The 24,195-nt window shown below is 42.6% G+C and overlaps 1 protein-coding gene across 7 annotated transcripts in view; it reads right to left on the bottom strand.

The window, feature by feature from the left end:
- The window catches only part of SDK1 (sidekick cell adhesion molecule 1), a 387,822-nt gene that overhangs the window by 81,301 nt on the left and 282,326 nt on the right, over positions 1-24,195 (bottom strand). For all 7 annotated transcript variants that reach the window (XM_039560133.1, XM_039560134.1, XM_039560135.1 and 4 more), the window contains 7 exons: positions 22,791-22,983; positions 19,718-19,816; positions 15,001-15,192; positions 12,997-13,118; positions 5,603-5,712; positions 3,061-3,211; positions 958-1,195 (listed from right to left, as the gene is read on the bottom strand). In XM_039560133.1, the coding sequence (XP_039416067.1) occupies positions 958-1,195; positions 3,061-3,211; positions 5,603-5,712; positions 12,997-13,118; positions 15,001-15,192; positions 19,718-19,816; positions 22,791-22,983 (1,105 nt within the window). The remainder of the gene's footprint in view (positions 1-957; positions 1,196-3,060; positions 3,212-5,602; positions 5,713-12,996; positions 13,119-15,000; positions 15,193-19,717; positions 19,817-22,790; positions 22,984-24,195) is intronic.

Below are 24,195 nucleotides of genomic sequence, written 5' to 3'. Positions count from 1 at the left end.
TTCTTTAACAAAGAAAAATTGGAAAAAAAAAATAGGAAAAAAACCCAGTGTTGAACCTTGCGTAAATAAAGGTCACAAAGAGATTTATTATTAAACTTTTAAACTACAAATGTCACTCACTTTGTTACCAACTTGCAACATAACTCTTCATTTCCCAGGTGCAGGCAGGGTAGGTCTGGAAATAAGTTTTGGGGAAGTCAACAGCTAGAGAGCAGCTTTTCTACACGTGCCTTCACTGTTCTCCTGAGCTAACAGTAATTTACTGTTGCCTGAGAGTGACGGTTCCCTTCTGATATTTGAAGTCTTTGCTTGCCTGGACAATTCAGCTCAACAATACAGCCCTGCTGCTCTAGGTCTCCGAGCAGGTTATGTCTACACAGCCTTGTACACACAATTTTGGAAGGCAGGTTTGAAAACGTGCCATCAGAAGCTCAGGTAATTATTTTATTTCTCTCTGTGTAATCAGCTCTCTAAGGTGACTTGTGCCCTTTTAGAATTATTTGGTGCTTGAAATGAAATTTCAGGTAACCACAGCTGTGAGAAAATCTGCCTCAGCCTAGAAGCAGACAGGGAAAAGGGGAGGACTAGGGGCCATGGGGTACTGGGGAGGAAGAGGAGGTGTGACAGAGCACTTCACCCAGAAAAGTCTCTATACAAGCTTCTCCTTGTCCACACTGGGGCAGAAATGGGGAGAGGTTGTTTTGTTTCCTTTAAATAAAAAACCTGCAGGTGTGTGCATGAAAGCAGGGTAGGAATAAAAAAAGAAATAACCCTTCAAATGTCTTTTTGCCCTCAGTGCATCTTGAGGCTGTTTTTTTTTAAATTTCACGTCAGATTTAATGGCTCAGCAAAAAAAAAAAACAACAACCCACCAAAAAATTAAAACCTGAACAAAAGGGCAGAACATGGTGAATTTCTTGGGTTTTCTGTGCCAGCAGATGTGGTGCTTGGACTCACCCGACTCCCGTGTCCGGCCTCTCACGGCCTCACTCCAGGGCCCTGCCCCGATGGCGTTGAAGGCCTGGATCTGCAGCTCGTACTCCGTCCACTCCTGCAGCTCCTCCACCGTGCACTCCCGTGCCAGGCGGTCAGCGATGACCTTCAGCAGGGCCGGGGCGGGCAGGTCCACGCGCCACACCCTGATCCTGTACCCCACCGACTCGGGGTTCCCGTTGTACTGCGTGTCGGGGAGGGGCTGGCGGATGACACAAGAAAACACAACATTCCCGTCAGAACACACGGCCGGGGCTTTCCACGCCACGTCCCACGGCTGCCTGAACCCACGTAAGGCCACAGGAAGGCAAAAAAGATCAAGAGGTTGATGTTCTGGTTTGTGCTTCATGATCTCTACACTTCTGCGCTGCTTGGAATTTTCTTTTGATTTTTACCTTAATTTTGAACTAAGTAGGTTTGCTCACAAAACCAAACCATTTGCTGTGGGTGTATCAACGAAGATGATATGAATACAATGTATTTCAGAGCTTTGTGATTAATTATGGAAATGAATGATAAATTGCTGAAGTATGTGACAAATTCATTTATCGTACATTTTTAACTTTTTTTTTGAGACTCTCTGCCTACTCATTTATCAGCAGAGATTTATTCTAGTATTCTAACTCCCCAAGCAATTTCAGAGATTAAAATATGAAATAATTAGCCTACTTCACGAAGTTTGGAGTTTTTCTGCTGTAAAACTAACTACATGATGCCACGGATGGCTGAGATTCGGTTCTGATTCACTGGGAAAGCTGGATACACATTAACATTTCACAGCTTAGAAAACTCTACCCCGCAGGCATTCAGGGCTAGAAACGTGACCCTCATTCTGTAGGAAGGGAGGAATTCCCAGCTCTCAGGGGAAAACAGATTCACCTGCAGGTCTTGAAATAAAAGAGATTAAACACTTTCAAATATTGATGTTATTAAGCATGAAAAGCGTTTATCAGGTCATTTTTAGCAGTGGCTGTTGCTCCTCCTGAACCCTGCACAGTTTGACTCAGGAAGAACAGGCTTCTAGGCACCACAATCTTAATGTTTTAAAGGCTCTTAAAACAACCTGGAGTTAATTTTGATGGAAGATATGTAGGTCTGGAGCCAGTACCAATGTGGGCATGATATTCCCACAGAAAAGCCATGAGAGAGTTCTGTGGGGCCCATCAAAGGAACTGCAACAGCTCTTCTGTGGGTAGTGAGGTGATACCTTCAAGCTTCATGTTTTAGTCTGGCAAGGCTCAGAACTAAATGCAGTGTCCTGTTGAGAAACTGGAATTATTCCTTTCCAACAGGAGAAACACTCTCTTGTTCCCAGCCTGATTTTGACTTCCAGCCATAATGAGTTTATGCATGGAAAAGCTAACATTTGGGCAAAAGCAAACCTGTGCTTCATCAACTTCATACCACAGTAACCCCAGTGGAAAATTCTGCCTAACAGGGGTGAAGAAAAACCATTCTGGAGCAGGTTAATTGCCAAGTAAATCCCAACGTGGCAACTCTGCAGGTAACTGAGACAGGCGAAGGGGCACAGTGATGTCAGCAATTGCCGCATCTTCACAATTAATCATTTATCTCTGCATTTTAGTGCATAATTCCACACCATTTCAGCTAAATGCAATTTTCCCACAGGAGTCCCAGCCTTGCTGCTGCTGCACCACTGCTCTGAGAACCACACGGTGCTGCCCATGGCCAGGATGCACCTTCTGGGGACCTTTTTATACCAAGCAAACAACTGAGCCCCAGAAAGCAGCAAATTGGCTCGAGCGCTCCTTTCCTGCCCCACATGTTGACCCAGACTGTGATCCTGGAGCTCCTCAAAGCCAAGCTTTTACACACAGGCACATTCCCCTGATGAAGTGGCAGTAGGCAATTTATTTGATTAATAAGGCACTTAAGGCAAGGCTCAGATTTCCAACTACTCTGGAAAAGGAAACAATTTGGCTGTTACTCCTTGGCGATGAGCGTGAGGAGGACGAGGCACTTTGGGAGGGCTGGCCTGGCCCTTGGGGTGCAGCCCCATCCCCATCCCCAGCTCCCCTCCATCCCCACATCCATCGAGCTGCTCACCACCCATCGCAGCCACAGGCTGGTCTCGCTGGCCGTGCGCACGGTCACGCTGCCGGGGGCCACGTCCGGCGGGGCCTGCAGGGTCTGGATGACCCGCGAGGGTTGGCTCAGTGGGCTGGGGCCCACCACGTTCACCTGCCGCATCCGGAACCTGGAGCAGGGGGGAAAGAGGCAGCGAGTGCCGCTGTCAGGGCTCGGAACGCTCCCTCGCTTCTCCAGGGAGGGAGGAGGGGTGGAAAAATACAAATTAGGGGCTTTCTAAACGTTCCGCGAAGGTCGCTGCACACAGGTCCCCTTTGTATTCGCTGCTGAATGCTTGATGGTAACTGCTTTCAGATCCTCTCAGGTATTTAAAAAATGAAAATGAGATTAGCTTAGGGTCTATTAGAAACTTAGGTATTTGTGTGAGAAATTTATGTTAATTATACCAAGCCTGATGAGCTTATGCTGGCAGTAAGTGATTTTCTCCGGTGATGCTTATACAATACATTCAGAAAGGTATTAAAATATCAAACTTGGGATAGTCTCATTCCCTGTCAATATAAAAAATATACTGGTGATAACATTTCCCCTCAATTACTCGTTGAAAGAGGCTGATTTATCCGTGTGCTGCATTTTCAGCCTTCCTGCACAAGAATGATTAAGTTATTTAATATGGATATGCATCTTTAAAAAATACCCTGTCTGCTTGAAACCATCTCTTCTACAATAGAAATCCTTATTGGGTCACAGAAGATTTAGGGACATCTTTTTTTACAAGAAGAACCACATAATTAAGATGTGCTGTACATTTCAGACTCTCTCAGCCATCACAAGCAATTGGAAGCACCCAGCACTTGCACATAAATACGTGACCTGCTCATATTAAACACTTAATTTTTGGACCTAATGACTGAGCCTGGGAAAAGGATGAGCCAGTCAACATAGCAGTGTTTATTTACCTGCTCTGATCTCCCTCCAAAGTGCCCTGAAGGAAACACATTAAACAAATACTGTCCTGATTTCACTCTCAAACACTGGCCCAAAATATAGGAAAGAAGAACGGCCTGTAAAGATCTGCTCTCATGGTGCATTTCATCAGTGAGCAAAGACTGAAGCTGATCAGGGGACAACAAATCCATTTGGCAACAGCTTTCTAGGTTTCAAAAATTTGTATAAAATTGCTCAACACTGAAGCAAAACCAAAAAAACTCCTAAAAGTGTGTACAGGAGAGAAAAACGTAGGCAAAGTTCGAGGAGCTGCCTTAAAATGAAAAAAAATCAAAGGGGAACCAGATGTGTGAAAGATCTCAACATAACTGGGATCACTCCAGAATTTAATAAATACAAGAGAGAAATGAGCTGCAAGAATAAAATAAACCAAAAAGTTTGACAACCGGCAAAAAACAATCCCCCAAGTTTCTCATATTCATTACTTGCTATGCCAAAGATGTTTCTCCATGGGCCTGTCTGGGTGTGCAAGTTTTCCTTATTCTTCATGGACAGTGAACCTTGAACTGTGGTACAACCTGCACTTTCCTGCCCACTCCTGCCTTTAAGGATCCCCCTTTTATGAGGAGAGCAAAATCCTCTTAACCTGAAGATAATTTCCCTAAACCTCTGCACCAGAAATCTCCAACCAAAAATTTTCAAAGACCTTTTAGTAAAACGTTTAGCTCTGGAAGATGAGGTTTAAAACACTTGGGTGGAGAGTTAGTGAGAAATTCGGTATGTTCCTACATTTGTGACCAAGGGAGAAAATTAACGTGCCAGCACTAAGTCAATTGTAAATTACGTGAGCTCTCCTTGGTTGCACCTACTCCTGGCTTACAACAGCACATGGGTTAGTTAACAGCCCCTTCAGCCAGCACAAAATGGATAAGTTTCTAGAGGGCTGATTTAACACTTGCCACTGGATCTCCTTTTCACCAGCCTCTACATTAGCAAGCTGGATCATGAAAGTATTTTTCATTAGGGCTGAGTACCTCACATTCTCCAGTCTTGTCTATAGCACGGCGTTGCTTGGATTGGATTGATTTAAAAATCAATCTTGTTTAACTGGGGTGCACCCACAATGCAGAGTCACCTCAATCAGTTTAGGCATTGCTTTTATCTATTAAGCTTAACTTAGTAAATTCTTATAAACAAAGGTTTCATCTAACTGATGTTACCAAATTAAGTTAAATCAATAAAGTGATGTTTAAACTGATGCAAATATGTAATTACAGGTTTGCACCAGTTTAGCTACAATTGATTTGTCACTGGCTGATGTTCCACTGGTGCTCCCTTCAGGGAGGGAAATCACTGGATAGCAGTTACTTGTAAAAGCATCTCACTGGGCACTTGAATTTCCTTCTAAATGTTATCAACTGGATTGTATGTAAATTACAATTAACAATATCAGATTAGTAATTTTAAGTATAACCTATAAAAACAGCACAACTTTCCCCTTTAGTTCAGATTATAAAACCTGGCCAGATGTCTCTGATTAGGAAAGCTGTTCCATGCTGCTATTTACTCATTTTTTTTCCCCGTGTTGCAGCTGATTACCTGCTGTTCTTACCTGTAATGAGTGTACGGAGTGAGGTTTGGTACCTCCAGCATCTGAGCATCAGGTTCATTCTCCACCTCATGAAGAGTCACCCATTCTTCTTCATCACCCAGCACACCAACCTGTACAAGGGGAAGGTAAGAAGGAATACAAAGTAGATTATAAATTATGTAAATATACATATAAATAAATATATGTAACCTCTTTTATGATGAGTGTCATTGTGGCATCACAGCAATGGAAGCACAAGCGCTTTTAAACATTTTCCAGTTAATACTAATTTTTATACGACTAGTTATTTGTAAAAGGGAAAACCCAGCCAAGTTAGCCAAGTCTCCTTGTACCTGATGGGACTTCACCCGATCCTGTGATAAGATCCACTCCAGAAAAAACACCATGAGAGTGATAATACCCTGTTCAATCTTCCTGCCACAATACAAAAGTATCAAGTAGTAATATAAGAGAATGAAAAATAGCCTTGATAATAACTCGCAGGAACTGATGCATACTAAGTAAGTCTCAATGGAGGCAAAGTGCCATGGAAATGAAGACAGAGAAACAAGAACAAAGTCAAAGAACAAAAGTGTTTTAACCTCATCTGCTGCTCTGCACTCAGACCAGACTTTTCCATGAGCAATCCTTTGTATTAATTAATCACAACATGTTACCCAACATGGGCCCTCAGCCACAGCAGTGCTAGAAGGGACTAAACACTGATGAGAATTGAGCATTGCTTTCCATGCAGCTTTCTGGAGATTAAATGAAGATGAATCAGGACTTAAAAGGAAGCCAACAGGGAATGAGAGAAAGGCCAGAGCCTGACGTGGAAGATGCAGCGTCCGTGGGCACGGCTGTGCCTGAGAGCCATGGGAGGAGTGTGGAGAAGGGGAGAAGAGAAGGGGTGGATGGCCAGACTTCACTTTGGATGTGCTGAAACCCAGGGGAGCTCAGGCAAGGCCCCTGGAATAATTCCCTAGCACTGAGCATGTTCCTCTGGTGTTCCAACCCTGCCACAAAGGGTGAGTGTAGCCCAGTTACCTCGCCCTGGTATCCACAGTCAGGGGCTGAAGGATGGCACAGGGTATCTGGGCAGCTCTGCCCTTCAGTGTCTAGTCAGACTTATCCACAAAGACACCTTATCCCTTCTTAACCTACTGACACTATCTATTCCCACAGGCTGCTGTGGCAACACATTCCAGAAGCTCACAACCCACTGTGTAAAGAGCTATTTCCTTTAATCTTTTTTAAACAGATCCCTTGCAAGTTCTGTGTACAAGTTACGGCCACAGACGCTGTCAAACACTCGATAGGCACCACAGCCCAAAGTATCTTGCATACCCCAAGTACTTCAAATAGAAAATTAGGTTTCATTCACTCTTCTTTTTTTCTTCCCCCCTTCAGGAGAAGCAGCCTGATTTATTTATAGATGTTTTAGTTCTTTGCTCACCCAGGACTTGATGTGCTGCATATTTATATTTGTGCATGAGGAAACGACACAAAGAAAATTAGGCCAGAGCAATAAGTTCTGCATTGCACTGTGGAAAGAATCCTCTCTGATCTTCCCAGCAGAGCACTGATTCCTTGGAGGATGTGGCTGAACAGGTCTGGATGGGCATTTCAGACTTGTTGGGGATCAAGGTCACTGCCACACACTAAACAACATATAAAATAGATGGTAGTGAAGGTTGTGGACTTTTTAAAATTCCCAGTCCTAACCAAGCTCCACAAATTGTAGTGAAGCCCATGGATATGGAAGCTGAAGGGAAACAAGTTGATGCAGGTCTGCAGGGTAAAACAGAACATCCCTAAAGTGAACCTGGAGAACAAAGAGTTGATGAAGACATTTAAAGGAGAAAAAAGCCCTACACAAACAAAGAAAGGATGAGATGGTTGATTTCAGTCTAGGAGACAGAGAACACTTTTTATTAAATGAGTTTTCTATTAATACTGTGGGAAGTCTATAGTAAATGCTTATTTTTGCAAATCTTGCACTTAACAGCATCACCTCCAAGTGCTGCAGCAATTGTATAGCAACAATCCACAGTGCTCTGGAGGCTGCAAATAATCTCCAGTGGTGGCTAAGTTGTCTTTTTGTATTCTAAGAGCAGTAAGAGCTTTTTAAAATATTTCTTGCCTAACAAAATAATGAGGAAAAAAAAAAGTAGGCCCACAGGTTGCAATTGTTGCGCAGAGCAGGCAGGTCATTAATACACATTAAGGACCACATGGCCCAGCAGGGCTGACATTGACTCAAGTGAGACATTTTCTGGTGGGCTGCAAAGGTGGAAACATTAAGGATCTTGTACTAGGTCCACGTTGCTCAAAAGAAGTTTCATTTATTTATTTATTTTATATATATATATGTATATGTATGTATGTACGTATGTATTCTCAGAAGTGAGCCTTAGAAGAAAACCTTCTGTGATGGACTTTATATTTTTAAGTTCCCCAAAATCTACAGCAGATTCCAAGTTTCAGGCTCTGGAAGAAAAAGGAAATTATTTTTGCTGAAACACTCTGATGTCAGATCAGAGGAAATGTATCAGTTTCAAGAATCGGAGTACAAAGGGATTCCCACGGGGCAGAAAGAACCACGGGCAGTGGTTGGGATAAAAGAGTCCTTTGAGGGGCAAGAGAGCCCACTCTGAGCTGCTCTGCAGAACATCAAGTGAAGTTAAAGGCTTCTTTCTTGTAGCTGTTTTTTTGGATAACAGTGTATGCACACTTCAGAGCAGGATGGTGTTTGTTGACAGATCACACACGCTCGTGGGTGCTTTGTTTTGGGAGGCAGATGAGGCACCAACTGCTTTTCTGTTACCATCAGCATAAAACTCGAGGAACACACTCTGCACCTTCCCAGTTCTCTGTGCCACAGAGCCACAGCCCCCAGGGACCCCAGGACTGTCACAATTAAAACACCTCTATCCCCCAAGACACTTCACAGAATGCTCAATAGCCATCAGCCATCACTGCTTAGCACATATTCCTTCCCACCCCTCAGCTGCTCCCAAAGCAATACATCCAATAAAAGGGCATATTCCTTTATTACTGCAGGAATGAGACAGTATAAAACAATATTGATAGTGATATCAGAACCTTTTACTTCCTCATGCATTAATTTCTCCATTTCTTAAAAGGAAAACGTTACATATTTTATAAAATGACTCAACGTTTTCTGATGGAATGCACTGCATGAGCAAAGTTGCAGAATTCTGACTTAAAAATAAAACAACCTCAAAAATTAAAATTTGGAATGAAAAAATCATTTGTGTAAGGCAGCAATGCCTCCAAAACTTCAGTTATGAAGTACTAACTGCAGGAAAGGCAAACACAATGTTTCTGTACGTTATAGAGGTACCCTGTGTCCTACTATAGTTCAAGATGTGTCAGAGTTTTCTTTTTAGAGGTCCGTAACTCACACATTTGAAATCGTTTTGGGAGAAATTCAGTTCAGGGGATGTCAGCCCAGGTGCAATTTTTTTTATTGCTAAATCCTTACATTGATTCAGCCATTTTTGATTTAGAGATTGTCAAGGGCATAAAACTGTCAAGAGTTTCAGACACTTTATTTACCAGCTCTGAAGTGAAAACGACGCCCAGAGAATCACCTGGTGCAATGGATGAATCCTATCTGGGTCACTGACTTCACCCACAAAACCACACAAATTCATGGTTAAAGTTGCAACTTCTTTCCCAACTCACGGCTTTAGAAGGGAACACAGAGATAATACTTTAAAGGTTTTACCACTTTGAAACTCTGCTGCTGCTCACCATGGCATTCATACAAAGGTGTCTCTAAGAACAGCAGGAAGGCTTTAAGCAAAACTCTCTATAATAGCCATACGTTCATGGCTCCAGGAAATGTGACACCTCTTCAGAAATTTCAGCCATTCTGCAGGTCTTGTGCTGCCTGCAAATAATGTTAATCACCAGAAAAACACACCAGACTGGGCAGAAGTTATCCCAGATTCTGTAATAAGCTCAATGGTGTGGACTGAGCACCCACCAAGGCACAGTCAGGATGGGTTGAAACTGGGTGATCCTCAAGGTCCCTTCCAACCCAAACCATTCTATGATCCATTTATGCACATTTTTCCTGACAAAACCCCAGGAAAAATCCAACACAAGAAAAATAAGAAACTGGATTGCAACAGAGTGCAAACATGAAACTACATGAACACCAGCAGGGATTCATTGTCATTCTTGGCTGAAAATTGCCAAAATACAGAGTCGGCAACCTATGTTCTATCTGCATCTGAGAGGACAGGATGGCTGGAAGGATTTACTGAAATTCTTTGTGGAGGAACAAGTTACCTGTGAGTGTCAATGCCACAAGGCAGGGGGACTGCTGGTCCCTCTGAACAAGTGTCAGTGGAATCTTTATATTACATTTGAGCCTCTTCCCTTTAGATTATACTCTATGTAATAGGGAAAAAAAAGTTAGAAGTATTTTTTAAAAGCATTGGTACATTTTTGTAGTTCTCTGTTTTGGAAATCCAGTTCCCTCCAGTCCTGAGTCTAGATAAAAAAGATGGAAAAGAAACAATCTAGTGATTTTGAAAAAACTCCCTTCAAAAGTACAGAATGTACCTTCACTAGAAACACAGAAATGGGATTTTTAACGCTTGATATTTTAGTATCTACCAACACTAAGTTCTTAAAGACTTGATCTCCTCTCATGTTCATTGACATAATTGAGAATTAGTTCCACAGTGGCTCCCATGAATTTACACCCAGGCACAAAAAGCAGAAACCAAGGCCAGATGCACAAAATTTCACGTCAGCTGGAATTCCCAGCTGTGTTTCTCATCCAAATTGTTCATGAAGTATCAGACTTCAAAAATGGCTCTCTGCCAAACTGGAGCACTTGGAACGTTTTCTAGACCTGCCCTCACCAAGGAAGCTTTCTGCCAAATAGAGGAACAAAGAAGAAAAACACGTTGGTGGCAGGTTGGTTGTGTTTGTGAATACAAAACAGCTGAATTTTGTCTGTAAGGAGTCAGACATTGAGAGTGAAAGGTAAATCCCCAGTAGAGATGGAAGAGAAGACTCAGAATATCAAAGATGCCCAAAACAAAGGTGTTGCCCCTTACAGAGGGGGAGGGACACAGATGAATTGCCCAACTTCAGATTAATGTTTTATAGCTAAATGTCATCCTGTCCCTTGGCAATACCATCAGCTTTAAAATCAGAGTGTGCAAAACCACCCCTTAAGTGGCTTTTAATTTAATGCCAAGGCATGAAACACTTAACAGTGCTATTAAAAGCTGTACGTGGGTCAGTGAATGAAAGATCCAGAAGGACAAAAACCCTCCCTCCATTTCAGTATTGTACAACCACTGCCCTTCAATCCAACACAGTCCTAAGGAACAATTTTGGTTGTCCATGCTAAAATACAGCAGCCTGTATCCCAGCATGGACAAATCCCAGCTGAGAACAGACCACATGAAAGTCAGAAATAGAGACTGAGGTGTCACTGGCAGCAAAAAACAATTTTGCAAAAGCTTTTGTCTCTTTGAAAGGTGGGCAGGTCCAAGGCGTCTTGGATCCAAGTGGAGACAGAGGCACTGCTGCCCTGATCTCTGCTCCCATTGCCATACTCACACCCCCTCCCTTACTATGATGTTCTGATCACACACAGCCTGTGCAGAGTTGATCTGTCTGAAACTCATTTGTTCTTGGCTGGATCAAAGTTCCAGCAGCTCTGGGTCTGATCCTGTGTCAGTGCACACAGAAGGCAGGAGGAGGAAAAGTCTTGGTAAGTGGGATGGGGAGAGGGAACCGGAGCAGGACAATGAGAGCTCTGCTTTAGATTGGCTGAAGGAGCTGTGAAACTGCTCTTTCAGAGAGAAAGAGTTTGAGAGGAATGCTGGTAGGAAGGGGCTCTGAACAAAGGATCATACGCAGCTGTCATCCTGGAAACAGGATTTGCTATATCCTTAAGGACTCACCAACTTCTCTGCATACCTAAACTGATTTTCATTAATCAGGTGAGGAAGAATTTTCATTTTTTCCTGAAATCCACTAGGAGCAGCATTTCATGTTGTATTAAAGCTGAGCAGCGAGGTGTGGTGCTGGAGAAACTTGCAGGGTTGCTGTGGTTAAAAGGACTGCCCAGATCCCACAAGGACTTGGCCATACTCCTTCCCCAAAAGGAGCAAATAATTCCTGGATCTATCAGAACCAAGAACCCCTGGACTTTTCTAGCAAAGCTAGAGATATTGGTGAGGGTTTGTGAACGAGAAAGACCCTCCCTTCCCTCCCTGCACACCAAGGACTGTTCAAACTCCTATTGGTACCCAGGGCTTTTCAAGGATGCAGATGAACTTCATGGTAATTATCACTGCAGTTTTAAAGCATTCAAATTTGCTTCACTTCAGTAGCATTCTGCAACTCACTGAATTAACAAATTCCTAGCAACATCAATGCAGTGTTCCAGCAGGAAAATGCTCCTCGGAATGTGCTAAGCCACCATATTATCGGATTTTGGTGTTTAATTCTGTAATATGCCATAATGTGTATATAAATGGCACCAAATGTACCAATTCGTTCACAACAAAATCATTACCAAGTGAAGTGATTGTATCAACATGTCTATGTGGTGAGGGTGATTTAAGGAGTCCAACATACGGTCTTAAAAACAGATTATATTATTTATAAAGATCAGTGGGTGGAAAGGAAGAAGCAAAGCTCATCTGTCAGGAGAACAAATGAGGAATATATAACTCCTCCAAGGCATAATGACAGCAGAAAGAGGGATATTGTCTAAAGCTGATGAAGAAGAGAATTCATCCTATTCATATCTAGAGGCCTGGATAGAAAACCTTGGTATATTCCATTACAAGATAGAAAAATACACTCAATCTCAAGAACAATGGTATTTTTACTGTTCAATGCAATTCTTCCTATGCTCTGAATCTCTGAGATAACAATTCCAAACTTTTGAAAAGACACCTCACAGAATGTAAACACAAGTTTCAAATCCTTTTAAAAATAGACAGATGGACTAAAGCTCTGCTGTGTGTGCTGTTTATGGTGTACATGGTGTTCTTCTGAACATAAACAGAAACCTGTGTGAATTATTTAAGGATAAGCATTCTCACACACACATATATATATATAGATATGTATTATATAACACATTTTTCTCTTGTTCTTTTGAAGAGAAGTTCCAGCATTCATCTGACCCTTTTCTCTCTGGCTGACACAGACATCTCTGAATTGAGCCTCTCAAACCCCCCTGCATCCCAACCTTCCCAGGACCCCCTGGACAGCTACCCCAGGCCATTTACAGAGGAGCTCTGACCCAAAGTAACGAAACCTGAAATCCCAACAGGAATTCATTAGGTTAGGACTCTTTTTATCCCCTCAGAACCTTCATTAGGATAATTTTGTCAGGGACATACCTGGCCTTCCACTATCCACTTGGAGATGGAGGTTTTGCCATCGTATCCTGGGCGGAATTGAAGTGTGGCAGAGCGAGGGCTGATGTTGGAAATCACCAGGTTGGTTGGAGCACCTGGAAGTTCTGGAGAAGCAGAAAAGTAAATGAGAGATAGAAACACTCTTTGTCTAGGAGTTGGTAACACAAGCTGACATTCAATTTCCAATACAAAAAACACAGAGAAAAGGGCTCTATTTTCCCCAGTTGTGGTCATTTTTCTTTTCTTTTTGGCAGAGTATTACACACAGCATTACTATTTCTGCTGCTCTGAGCATGCACCACATTTTTACAGATCAAACAAGGAAAGAAAGACCCCAGCTACAGAATTACAGGTATTATTTTAGAGAAGCTTCCCAATGAACAAACCCTGATGGTCCTGGGGGGAAGGCACTGCCCAGCTCCAGGTCTGCCAAGTCACCTCATTCCACTGCACTTCTGTTTCCCCAGAATTAAATGACAACAATTTTTATTTACTTCTTAGAGAACATACAACTACAACAGGAAAAGAGTCGAAGTTTTGGGTAGTGTATTTATATTAACCTCTAATATCTGGGTTTTCCCAGGGCATTTCTGATGCCTGATTAAAGTAGATAGGTTTTTTTTTTTTCAATTCCTGTAGCAAATAAAGAGAGTGACCTCCTACAAGGAAAAATCTGCAGCCCAAATCAGGTCTTTGCCTCCCATCAGTCAAGATTATACTGGCATTTACATTTTTTGTATCATCTGAATTAACAACAAAACCAAGTCCAGGGAACAGATTAAATATAGAGTGTTTAGAATAAATTCCCAGTAGTTACCTGCATTTATAACAAATGGAAATAACTACTATAATCAGTAATTATCTAGTGGAAGGTGTCCCTGCCCATGGCAGGGAGTTGCAACTAAATTATCTTTCGGGTCCCTTCCAATCCAAACCATTCTGTAATTTTATGATAATGCTGCACTCTGTGCAACTGCAAAAGGCCAAAAATGGGCCGTTTTTTGGCATATATTTCAAGTATGCACAAATACCCAGTATTTCTTGGTTCTTACTTCACATTTGTGGGAACCACGATCGATAACCCAACCCTGCCCAAGTGGGATAATGCTGTTATCTGGCAGGCATCCTGCCATCAGATATCATGGCATTGATCCAGTCTACAGCTTGTCACAATTATCTATGATTAGGGAAAAGAAGGGCAAACATACTTCAGGACATACAGAAAAGTTCAAATATACTGGAAAAGGAAAAACTGAATTCCCTCAGTGATGAACAATAACTCCTCCACTTTGGGAAATTCTACTTCTATAACCTCTGTATTAACTGCAACTGATTCTTTGAGGTATGAATTGGCTGTTTAGTTTGCTTTTTATACTGGGTGGGGTGGAGTGTAGAATTTTAAAAACAAAATGTAAAAAGGGTAAATATACAGGTGCCCAAATGGCAACTCGGACAATGTGGGACCGAACTGCCTCCCCCCAAATCTTTTTTCAGGCCACAACTTCAAATTCTTGTAAATAAGATTTTAGATTCACTGTACAAGTGAAACACTCATAGTTGACATAAGCTGTATTACTTCCACATGGAAAATCCTTTTCATTTTAATATCACCCAAACTTTATTTCTTCCCCCAAAGCAACACTTTTTGAATTGATCCAGGCTTCATTCTGATGTCACTTGGTAAATGTCAAGAGATTCTGTATTGTATCCACTTTATTACTTTGTCCATTCCATTGTCAGACCTACAATTCCTTTTGTATTTGTATTAAACCCCCTCAACTTCCTGGAAATTTCAAACCGCAAATATCTTCACGTTAACATTTCACTCTGTTCCAAAAATTAAATCTAAATTACGCGGCAAAGAATTCCAGTGCTTTACAAATAAAATCGTTTTTATTACTGCTGAACTGAAGTAACGTGCGACCTTTGGACCACAGGAACACGAAGAACTGGCACATTTTCTTTGTTGCCTGCAGCTTCACCAACCTGGGGGCACTCCAGAGGAGATGGTGGAGGAGGTGACCCAGCCGCTGCCCTGGGCGGTCACGGCCGCCACTTCGATGGTGTAGGTGGTGAGGGACGACAGCCCCGTGATCTTGTACTCCAGGGTGCTGTTGGACAGGGTGCGGGCCAGGCGGGACTCGTTCCTGCCGTACACCTCCCAGGAGATCTGGTACCCTGCAAAGCACATCACCCACAAGTCAGGGGGACACAGTTCTCCAATAACCCAGAGAATTCCCGCCCGTGCTTGTGGGCAGTGGTGGATCCTTGTTCCTTAAGCCATTCCTTGTGGTCGTTTTTATAAATAGAAAAATCCCTCCTTCAAGTACACACTGGCTAAAATACCCAAGTATTTTTAAAATATTGTTATTTCTGATAAACAATTGATGCAGGTACCCCACAGGGTATGTCCCTACTAGGAAAACATGAGGTCTCAACTGTCTTTTTTTTTCTGTGCTTCCTATGAAATGGCCTGGAAACCTGCGGATAACATGACAGAAAGATGGACTTTCATTCTGTGAACTCTACAAAGCAAACAGGAAGAAACACTGGAAAATATAACATCTACTGGAATATCTGATTAAAAATCTCCATGTGCTTAGTAGGACTTCTCCCTTTGCAGGCTGAAGTAACCTTCACTGCTGCCTGCTCAGAAATGCTTAGAAATCTGACAGTAACAATCAGGCAGGAACATTGTGGGAATCTTCTAGGAACTGAAAAACCTCTACTCCCCACCGCTTGTTCCTTGCAGAAATCCTTCAGCAGGGTGAATCATTATCCTTTCTTTCAAAACCATCTTGGAGCCAATGCATTGTCCAAAGCTGCACCTGCCCTGACCTCCATATTATTCTTCTATCACAACCAGGCTTTCCTTTTTATCTCTTTGATAACCACTTGCCTTCCAAGAACTTTTGAAACTTTCCACTGTCTGATTTGCTCAATTTTACCTCCAAATCTGCTTGTCCTCCTCCTGCCCAGTCCCACTTTATTCTCATTTGAACCCATGTGAACCTCGCTGTGCCAGTCCCCAGAGAGCATGTCTGAAAAGTTTGCTTGATTGCCGCTTTCTTTGTGATTTGACTCAGAGGGTGAGAAAAAAAAAAATACACATAGCTCTTGAATGCCTGTGAAATTTGATGTGAGTTAAAAGGACTAACAGAAAGGAATCCCACTGAGTGAACCATGCACAAGGCAAACTGGCTGGAGAAACTCCCTACTGGGCTTCTGTTGCCATCATCTAAGATGAGGAATTCGGACCAGTTAGAGGGCTTGAGTTTTTTTTTTTTTTTTCAAATTTTTAAAAAGAAAGAGACATGATAAGCTGATTAACATATATGAATTGATGTAGCAATATCCCTCACGGTATTAATCCGCAAGAAATCATCATCTCATGAGTCAAAAGCATGGTGAGACAAATATTTCTGCAAGAGTCAGAGAGGTGTGAGACATTCTCTGTCCTCTCTTGTGAGCTGCCATCACTGACAGGGATTCATCTTAACCTGATTTTGCATGAAAATGGGCTCAGTGTGCTCACACAGTCATTAATTATGTTTCAGGTGAGGGGGCAGTGATAAAGGAAGGTGATGCTTCAACAATTCCACTTACACCACAAATGCTCCTCTGACTGCACTGCACAGGGGAAGGGGAAAAACTCCTGAACACTCATCTGGAACTGGTTTTAAATAAGTGTCGGAGTGGTAATTAATTAACTCAGTAATTTACCAGTGTCTTAGAAACACTGTGGTGTTTTGATGCTCTCTGAAAAGGTTTAAGAGCCATTTGCCAGACCAGAGTTGATGTAGCACAGGCAGGATTGTAATCTGTAGGAAGATGCTGACAAAATTTAAGGACTCTGTTGCCTGAATGAACAGAGGATGAGCAGAAAGGTGGGGGCTGACTGTCCCCTGCATTTGATGCTCAGTGAAGAGGCACGAAGGAGTTGCAAGCAGAAGGACCATCACAAACACCCTTTTCTTTCAATAGCTGTGGGTGCAGTCTGTTCCAGACAATAAATAACCAGAGGAAGATAAGCAGGAGACTTTTAATGCTCCCTCTATCCATTTGTTGCTTATGGACAATAGAAAGTGTCATTCAGCATGCACCAGGCAATCTTCTGTGATTGAGATATCTCCTCTCCCATCTGGATAAGCTTAGGTTATACATCAAATGTTGGTGATTATTCTTTGGACATTTTATCTCTTCTCCCTTGTGATCACAGGATGAGACCCAGCTTTCCCGCCCATTAGGCGCATAGTCTCTATGTATTTATTTTCTGGGGGGAAAAAAAAAAACTTCACCAGAAAAAATATCCTGAGTTTCTGTGTAAATTGAAGAAAAGGCAAAGAGGCAGTATTTACTGTCGGGGATTTCAGTCCCAGATGTATAGTTAAATTCCAGTCATATAAAAAATGAGAACAGAAAATCTGTACATACACAGCAAGCAGACACAACGCCAAAAGCAATCAGGCATAACAGAAACAGATGAAAAAAAAAGCGCTGAAGGAAAGGAACAACAAGCACTGCACCCCCAAGTAGCACTTCAGCCACACTGAGCAGCAGATGGGCAGAACTCTGGGCCATGTGGCTGGTGAGAACACACTCCCTGTGTTACAGATGCGATCCCTGCCAGAAACGTGCGTGGGGAGCGCAGCCGGATTTTCCAGAGGGTTTCCTCTGGCTCCACTGTGAGTGAGGACAGGGAAGGTGCCACAGATCCTTCCCCCATGGTTTGGCACTCCACAAAATGCTGCCTAACGGGAACTAATGACCAGAGGAGTTTCAGAAATAATTTTCTGTTGATGTGGAGTAAATTCTCTACACGAGAGCACTACGCCCAATCACAAACTGTCCGTCCACATCCAGATGCTCATAAATCAATGTTTGCTGAGGGAACGAGGAAGATACTGAGATTTACAGCAAGAGTAATGGGCAATTTCCCAGAGCAGGTTGGCTGCTGGGCACCCCCTCCACGCTTCCCTCCTCCCAGCACCCGTGCAGGGAACAAGAAGGTCCAGTAAAGACATCAACGAGCAGAAATGATGAATAATTGCCTCCCTGAGCACTCAGATCTCCAAGCAGCCCTCTCTAAACCTCTGAGGTGCTAAGGGCATGAGCAATTTTGCTGTTCCTCTATCCCAAATGCAATTTGCATCATTAAGGAGGTTTCTTTTTCCGTATAAACTCTGCTGTGCATTTTCACACTGGTTTTTTGTCCTGAATAAGAGAACTTCTTCAGTTAATTCCTTCTGAAACTATTTACCCCAAATATAACACAGTCCATCATTTGGCTCCATCAGGTTTCAACCCATTCTGGGAGGGAGAAGCTTGTTTTTAGCAAAGTAATTCTGCAACACCAAGCACAGAGCTGCTACCTGCTGCTTAACAAGGATCAGTATTACATCATGGATGGAGGTACCTAAATTTAAGCACTTGGGCTTGAAAGGCTTTGGACATCCTCACTGAATCAATACTACTCTGCTTTCAGGAGTCATTAGTTTCTATTCTCAAACCACTTAAATCAGTGCATATTTCAGGCAGGTTTCTGTGGTGGAGAGGCCGGAGATGATCTGCATGAGGACTCCACAAACAGCACGGAGCACACAGCTACAAATGGTGCACGTTACAGATACACACACAGAGGAAAACACTGACAAGTGAAATCCTATCAAAATAATTACACCTGTCCAAGTTAAAATGCTCCAGAAAATTAGACCGATATAACATTTCAACAGTCAAGGGTCAGGTAATCTGATTTTTTTTAACTCCTAAAATGCGCTCTAAAAAAAATGGTAACACAATTTAAAAAAAAAATACATACATTTAAATGCTCAAAACATGAAATACTTTCATCTGTGTGAAATGATCTTCTCCCTTCCCAACTGTCTCCAGTAATTTAAAATCTGGGAGCTTTTTTTTGTGCTTCAAAACCTTGAAAGCCTTTGTTAAATGGAATTTCCATCCTGTGCAGCTGCAATAGTTTACCATCTGAAAACAATATTGCCTCTGTCGATAAGAACTAGAGGTTTCCTCAAGTATTTATAGCTTCCTTTATGAAAAATAATGAAGTTGCTGATGTTGTATCTACACTGGCATACAGTAAATAGATAAATAGCTTGTCAAATGGCAGACTCATCAAAGGGAAACAAGAGAGTTCTGAACCCCTGTGACGGTTTATAACAGATTAAGTAATGACATGCAAATTCTGTCACGCAGTCCACAGCCAGACCACTTGATCACAGATGAAGGATTCTGCTGATTTCAGGCTTGGTCTTGATTGCAAACCTCAGCAATGCCAATCCAGACTTTGCAGCTGTGAACTCTGTGTAGGGACCCCCCACCCTTGGGGCAAAGGCCAAGCACAGTCTCACAAATTTCCAAAAATTCAGTAACGCAGGTGGAGGTCACGGAGGATTTAACAAGACCAGACACCCTGTGGGGAGTTGATTTCTAACACAAACTGCTTTTCCAGTAACCACAATCATGAGCTGCCAGTAATTGGAGCTGTACTTTGTGTAACACTCCCTGGTGACATCTCAATTATCCAGAGGAGGGGTGAGGAAACAAGCAATAGCCCAAATTCTCCCTAAATGTTCCACTGCACAGTTTTTCACTGCAACAACACATTCCACCCCCCACACAAGTAAAAAAGTAAAAAGTAAAAGCAAAAAAGAAAAAAAGTAAAAGCAGAGATAGTGGCTGATACCTGTGATGATGCCGTTTTTCTCTACAGGTTCTTGCCAGCTGACCTTGAGTGAGGTGTCCAGAATCTCGGTGAAACTCAGGTGTCCCACAGCTCCTGGCTCTGGCAAATCAGAAGAGGAAAGCTGTTAATAGCTGAGCCCCACTTAACTGGGACCAGATTCACAGGGCAAGGTTAGGGATGGAGAAATACATCCTGGAGCCAGCACTAAGGGAGGCTGAAAACCTTGGTGAGAGGAGAATGCAAGGTGGGAAGAAATGCTCTGGCTATCATCACGTCAATTATTTCACACAGTCATCATCCCAGCTCTAGGCAGATTGAACAGCATTTGCTCAAGGAAAGATACATGTGAGGTGTTTACCTGCACTGTTCTGTGCAGCAACACCACCAGCAATCCCCTCACCTGGAAAGAGTCTTTCCCGTGTGCAAGGTCACAGCAAGGACAGAGTCACAAGCCACTGCTTGGATAAATTCCCTCAAAACAACTCTAAAAATGTCCAACATAATGGCAACTGTCTTCTGTAAAATGAATACAAGTGTGTGAAACTTTTAAAGGGTTTTTATGAGGTAGCTCAAGAGCTCTTAAAAATTTCAGCTCCCCAGTGTGCAATGAAAGAGCATAAAATGGAATGACTGTCAAGAATATGCCATCCTCCCTCAATTTTGATCTTCAAGGAAGACAACCCGACTGATTTTTGATCCAAGTGCTGTTCTGTCCTCAATCGATGTACTGGAAAAAGGAGGTTTTGTTCACTTTATATTCACTGTGCTTCTGTCATTGGATCCCTGCCTGAGTATCCTCCAGCTCCACTGACATCAGTTGGCAATTTCTTGTCTGCAATTTCATGTTTTGTTTCCTCTTCAGTTTAGTCCAGCCTCTCATTCCCCTCCAGCTATGACAAAAAAAGCCCAAAACTTGCCAGTAGGTCAGCTACAACCCCATTTGTGATTCTGCAGTCCCAGTGAGGAAAATGTCCAAATCCACTCTGCAGTACCCAGTAGTCAAAGCACCACAGAACTGCTGATCCAGTACTGATCCCAGGAATGCTCACCAAGAGCATGGAATTACCACTCTTTGGGACCATGGATCTGCAGACATGGAAACCACACACACACAAAGCCTTGCTCCAATCAGCTCCCCTGCAGTTACAGCCCAATGTCATCAGGAAACACAGGTGCAGGTGACTGCAGGCCAGGAGCACTTCTGACTAGATGTCAGGTTTTATTTGACCTGCAGCTCATCAGCAAACGGATCCCTGTTTTCCTAAAGGATTGCCTAACTTTGCCATACAGACAGAAAATGATCACCTGCAAACATGAATGACAGGCCTTTCAAATCTTTTTTCCCACCACATAAATCCTGAAGCAACTCAACTTCAAGGAGTTCTCTGGCAGGATGCATTACACCATCCTGCATGGAACTCCTCCGTCGCTGTGAAAACCCAGGGAAGCAATTCTGCAAGATTAATAAATAAATAAATCAATCCTGCTCATCTCTCCTGCTGAGGCTCCTTGCAGCATACAGCTGGACACACCAAGAAATGTCTCAGATTATCTAGAAAACACAAGTCTGGCTCTCTCTTGGTTTATGTTTCCTGATGGAATTCTCTTGTGTTTAAAATGGCACACGATCCCAACATTTCCCTGAGATAGCCTCAATGAGACAGGGCAATGACTCTCCCCCTTCTCCCACTTTGTGGAAAGCATTTAAGGTTCATTTCTGCAGCCTTTCCTTCAGCAGAAATATTGATATTCTCTTTCCTCTTCCCAGTTGTTTAATTTTGGGAAATCCAAGGAATTTTGTATCTTTGGTTTCTTACCCTTCTGCACTCACTGAGATTAACCATGGGGTTCCACTGTGCTCAGATGAACTCAACAGGCACATTTACAAACCATCACTGGCTAAATCTTTGTTTCCTTAGGAAAATGGGCAAAAAAGCTGATGGTGCACACAGGAACCTAATGCATGTTTCTCTTTCCACCACACCTTTTGCTTTCACCCCAAACACACAAGCTGGAGTTCAGATTATTGGCTCATACAGATTTCTGGTCCTTAAATTCCTACCTCTGGTTTAAGCCTACAACCTGCTCTTGGAGCACAGTTCTAGTACATAGAAGTGACTAACCACACCAGGAAAATCTGTGGGAAAGCAATTTTCTCCAGGTTCCTTCAAAAGTATCTCATGAAAAATTGGATTAGCACTTTGAGCCTCACTCCCGTGAATGTTAATGACAATCGGAATCTTCTTTATGGGAACACTGGCTAACCTAAAAGGTCCCTATTAAGGCAGAGTAGTATTTCTAAAAACAATATCTTAATGGATGAATTAGACACCTTTTACTCTGGTTTGAGCCTGCAAATGTGCAGCAGTGTTTATGATGCTCCCGAAGCACTGGCCAGAGCCAAGATCACTGTGAACACAGTCAGCTGTGAGGGCCACTGCAATTTATCTGCATCAGACACACACTGCACTCGATAGGCCCAAATACGTCTTGAGAAAACAACTTCAAGGAGCCACAGAGACCAAAGCTTTTTCTGATGCAGGAAATAATTTATATGCTAAACCATCCAGCTCATTTTATTTCATCCTGCCTTCAGTTTTCCAGAATGCAATATACTGCCTTGCCATGAGCCTGGTTCTTTCACACAAACACTTGCAATGTAATATCGATACAGACATTTTCAATATATTGAATAACAGCAGGAAGCAATCATAAATTAATCATTGACCTCCACAGGAAGTTCCAGTGCTCAGTTCCTAAGAAGATCAATTCATATTTATCTGGGTGCCTGAACATGGATTTAAGAGCATAAGGATTCACAGACAAACAATGCATTGTGTGTTGGCTGAACCAGACTATGGAGCTCTTAGCTAATCACCAGTGTAAAAAAATTCATCCAGGTTTAGTCTATACTGAAAAAAAATTCAAATATCTGCCACAGGCTAAAAGAACACCCATGGAAAACTGGCTGAGGTCTTCATCCGACACGAGGTCACTTGAGAAGAGATTGCAGAGTGACCGTGAACCTGAGATCAAATTTTAAGAAGAGAGATTTAAAAATTCAGGTACTCACTGTCTTCCAGGGTGCGCAGGAGCTGGGGAGGGCTCCGAGGGCCGTCCCCCGGGGTGGTGAAGCACAGCACTGAGGTGTAGTAGGTGGTGAACTTCTTCAGGTTGGTGATGCAGCCACTGTGAACACCATGGAAATCTGGAGCGATGGTGACCACGGTCACACTCTCCGGAGCATCCACTGGCCACGCCAGGAGCTGGGAAATTCAAACATGGATGAGCTCTCATTAGAAGTTGTGTCTATTTGGAATGAAAGTAGGTTTGGCTGCCAAAACCATCTTAATCTGATTGCAAAGAACCAACCAATGCTGTTAAACTACTGTCAACTCTGATGCTGAACAGATGGATGCAGCACTGTGATACTGGAGGGATGTCTGTAACACTCGCTGCTGATGGGATACACCAGCATTGCAATTCTTCATGGCTGCTACTGAGCAATGCCAGAATTATGGGAAATTATTATTCAGATGACAAGAGCCTTTTGTCTCATCAGCCTGGCCGGTCTCTGCTGCTGAAAGCAAGCTGAAGGAGGTATTTTCAGTGTTACTCTGACATAAATGCTTTACCTTATTTTCTTTAAAGATCCCACTGTCTGGGGAGGTTATTGGGATCAGAGGGAGAGAAGTGGGGACACACATCCCCTTCCCCTCCCAGAGCCCTGCCAGCACCCCAGTGAGCAGCCCTGCCTCACAGGCTGGGAGCATCACAAGCTCATTGGACTGGGGACACCCACACTGCGAATGATTCAAGCAGTTCTGGAACTACAGAAAGAAGAGAAAATGGTTGTAAAGATGATTACTACAATTTTCAACACCTGAGTCCCAAAAGTTAGACTCCTGAAGACATTTTCATGCATTTAAAATAGGGTGCTTGTCAGAGGAGCCCAGTCTTCCAGGTTTCATTCATCTCAGTGGATGTTCTGGACGATCAGTATCTCAGAGTGCAATACCTCATGTGTAGGTACCTAAATGAGGACTTAAAAGATTCATTTTTGGCAAATGACTTTGAAATTTTGAAACAATTTTTGAAATCACCTTAAAGGCTTAGAGGTCTAAAACTTGAAAGTGTTTATGAAATTTTTATTTTGTCCAAAAATCCTTATTGTTTTTGGCTACAAGAGAATGTTAAAATTCCAGGCTTGACTCAAGGGCTGTGTAAATCGTGCTACTTGTATTGATTTCAGGCTCATAAACATGAAAAGATACCTGAAATTAATAAGCCATATTTGACACACTTAGCCAATGTCTAGAGCCCCTGACAACCCGAAAGCACAGTTAGGGGAATATTAGGGGTAATTTTGTTAGGAATATTTCATATTTGAGAAGGTGCACTTTACAACTTATTGAAATGCAAATAAATTTCAAAGAAAAGATAAAAGTGTAAAATGGTTAAAGAGGATAGTAAGTTTT

The sequence above is a fragment of the Corvus cornix genome, chromosome 14 (assembly GCF_000738735.6).
Source record: "Corvus cornix cornix isolate S_Up_H32 chromosome 14, ASM73873v5, whole genome shotgun sequence".
In the NCBI taxonomy this organism is placed as follows: domain Eukaryota; kingdom Metazoa; phylum Chordata; class Aves; order Passeriformes; family Corvidae; genus Corvus; species Corvus cornix.
The sequence above is the reverse complement of the archived record's forward strand: the minus strand, read 5'-3'. Positions and strand labels throughout refer to the sequence as shown.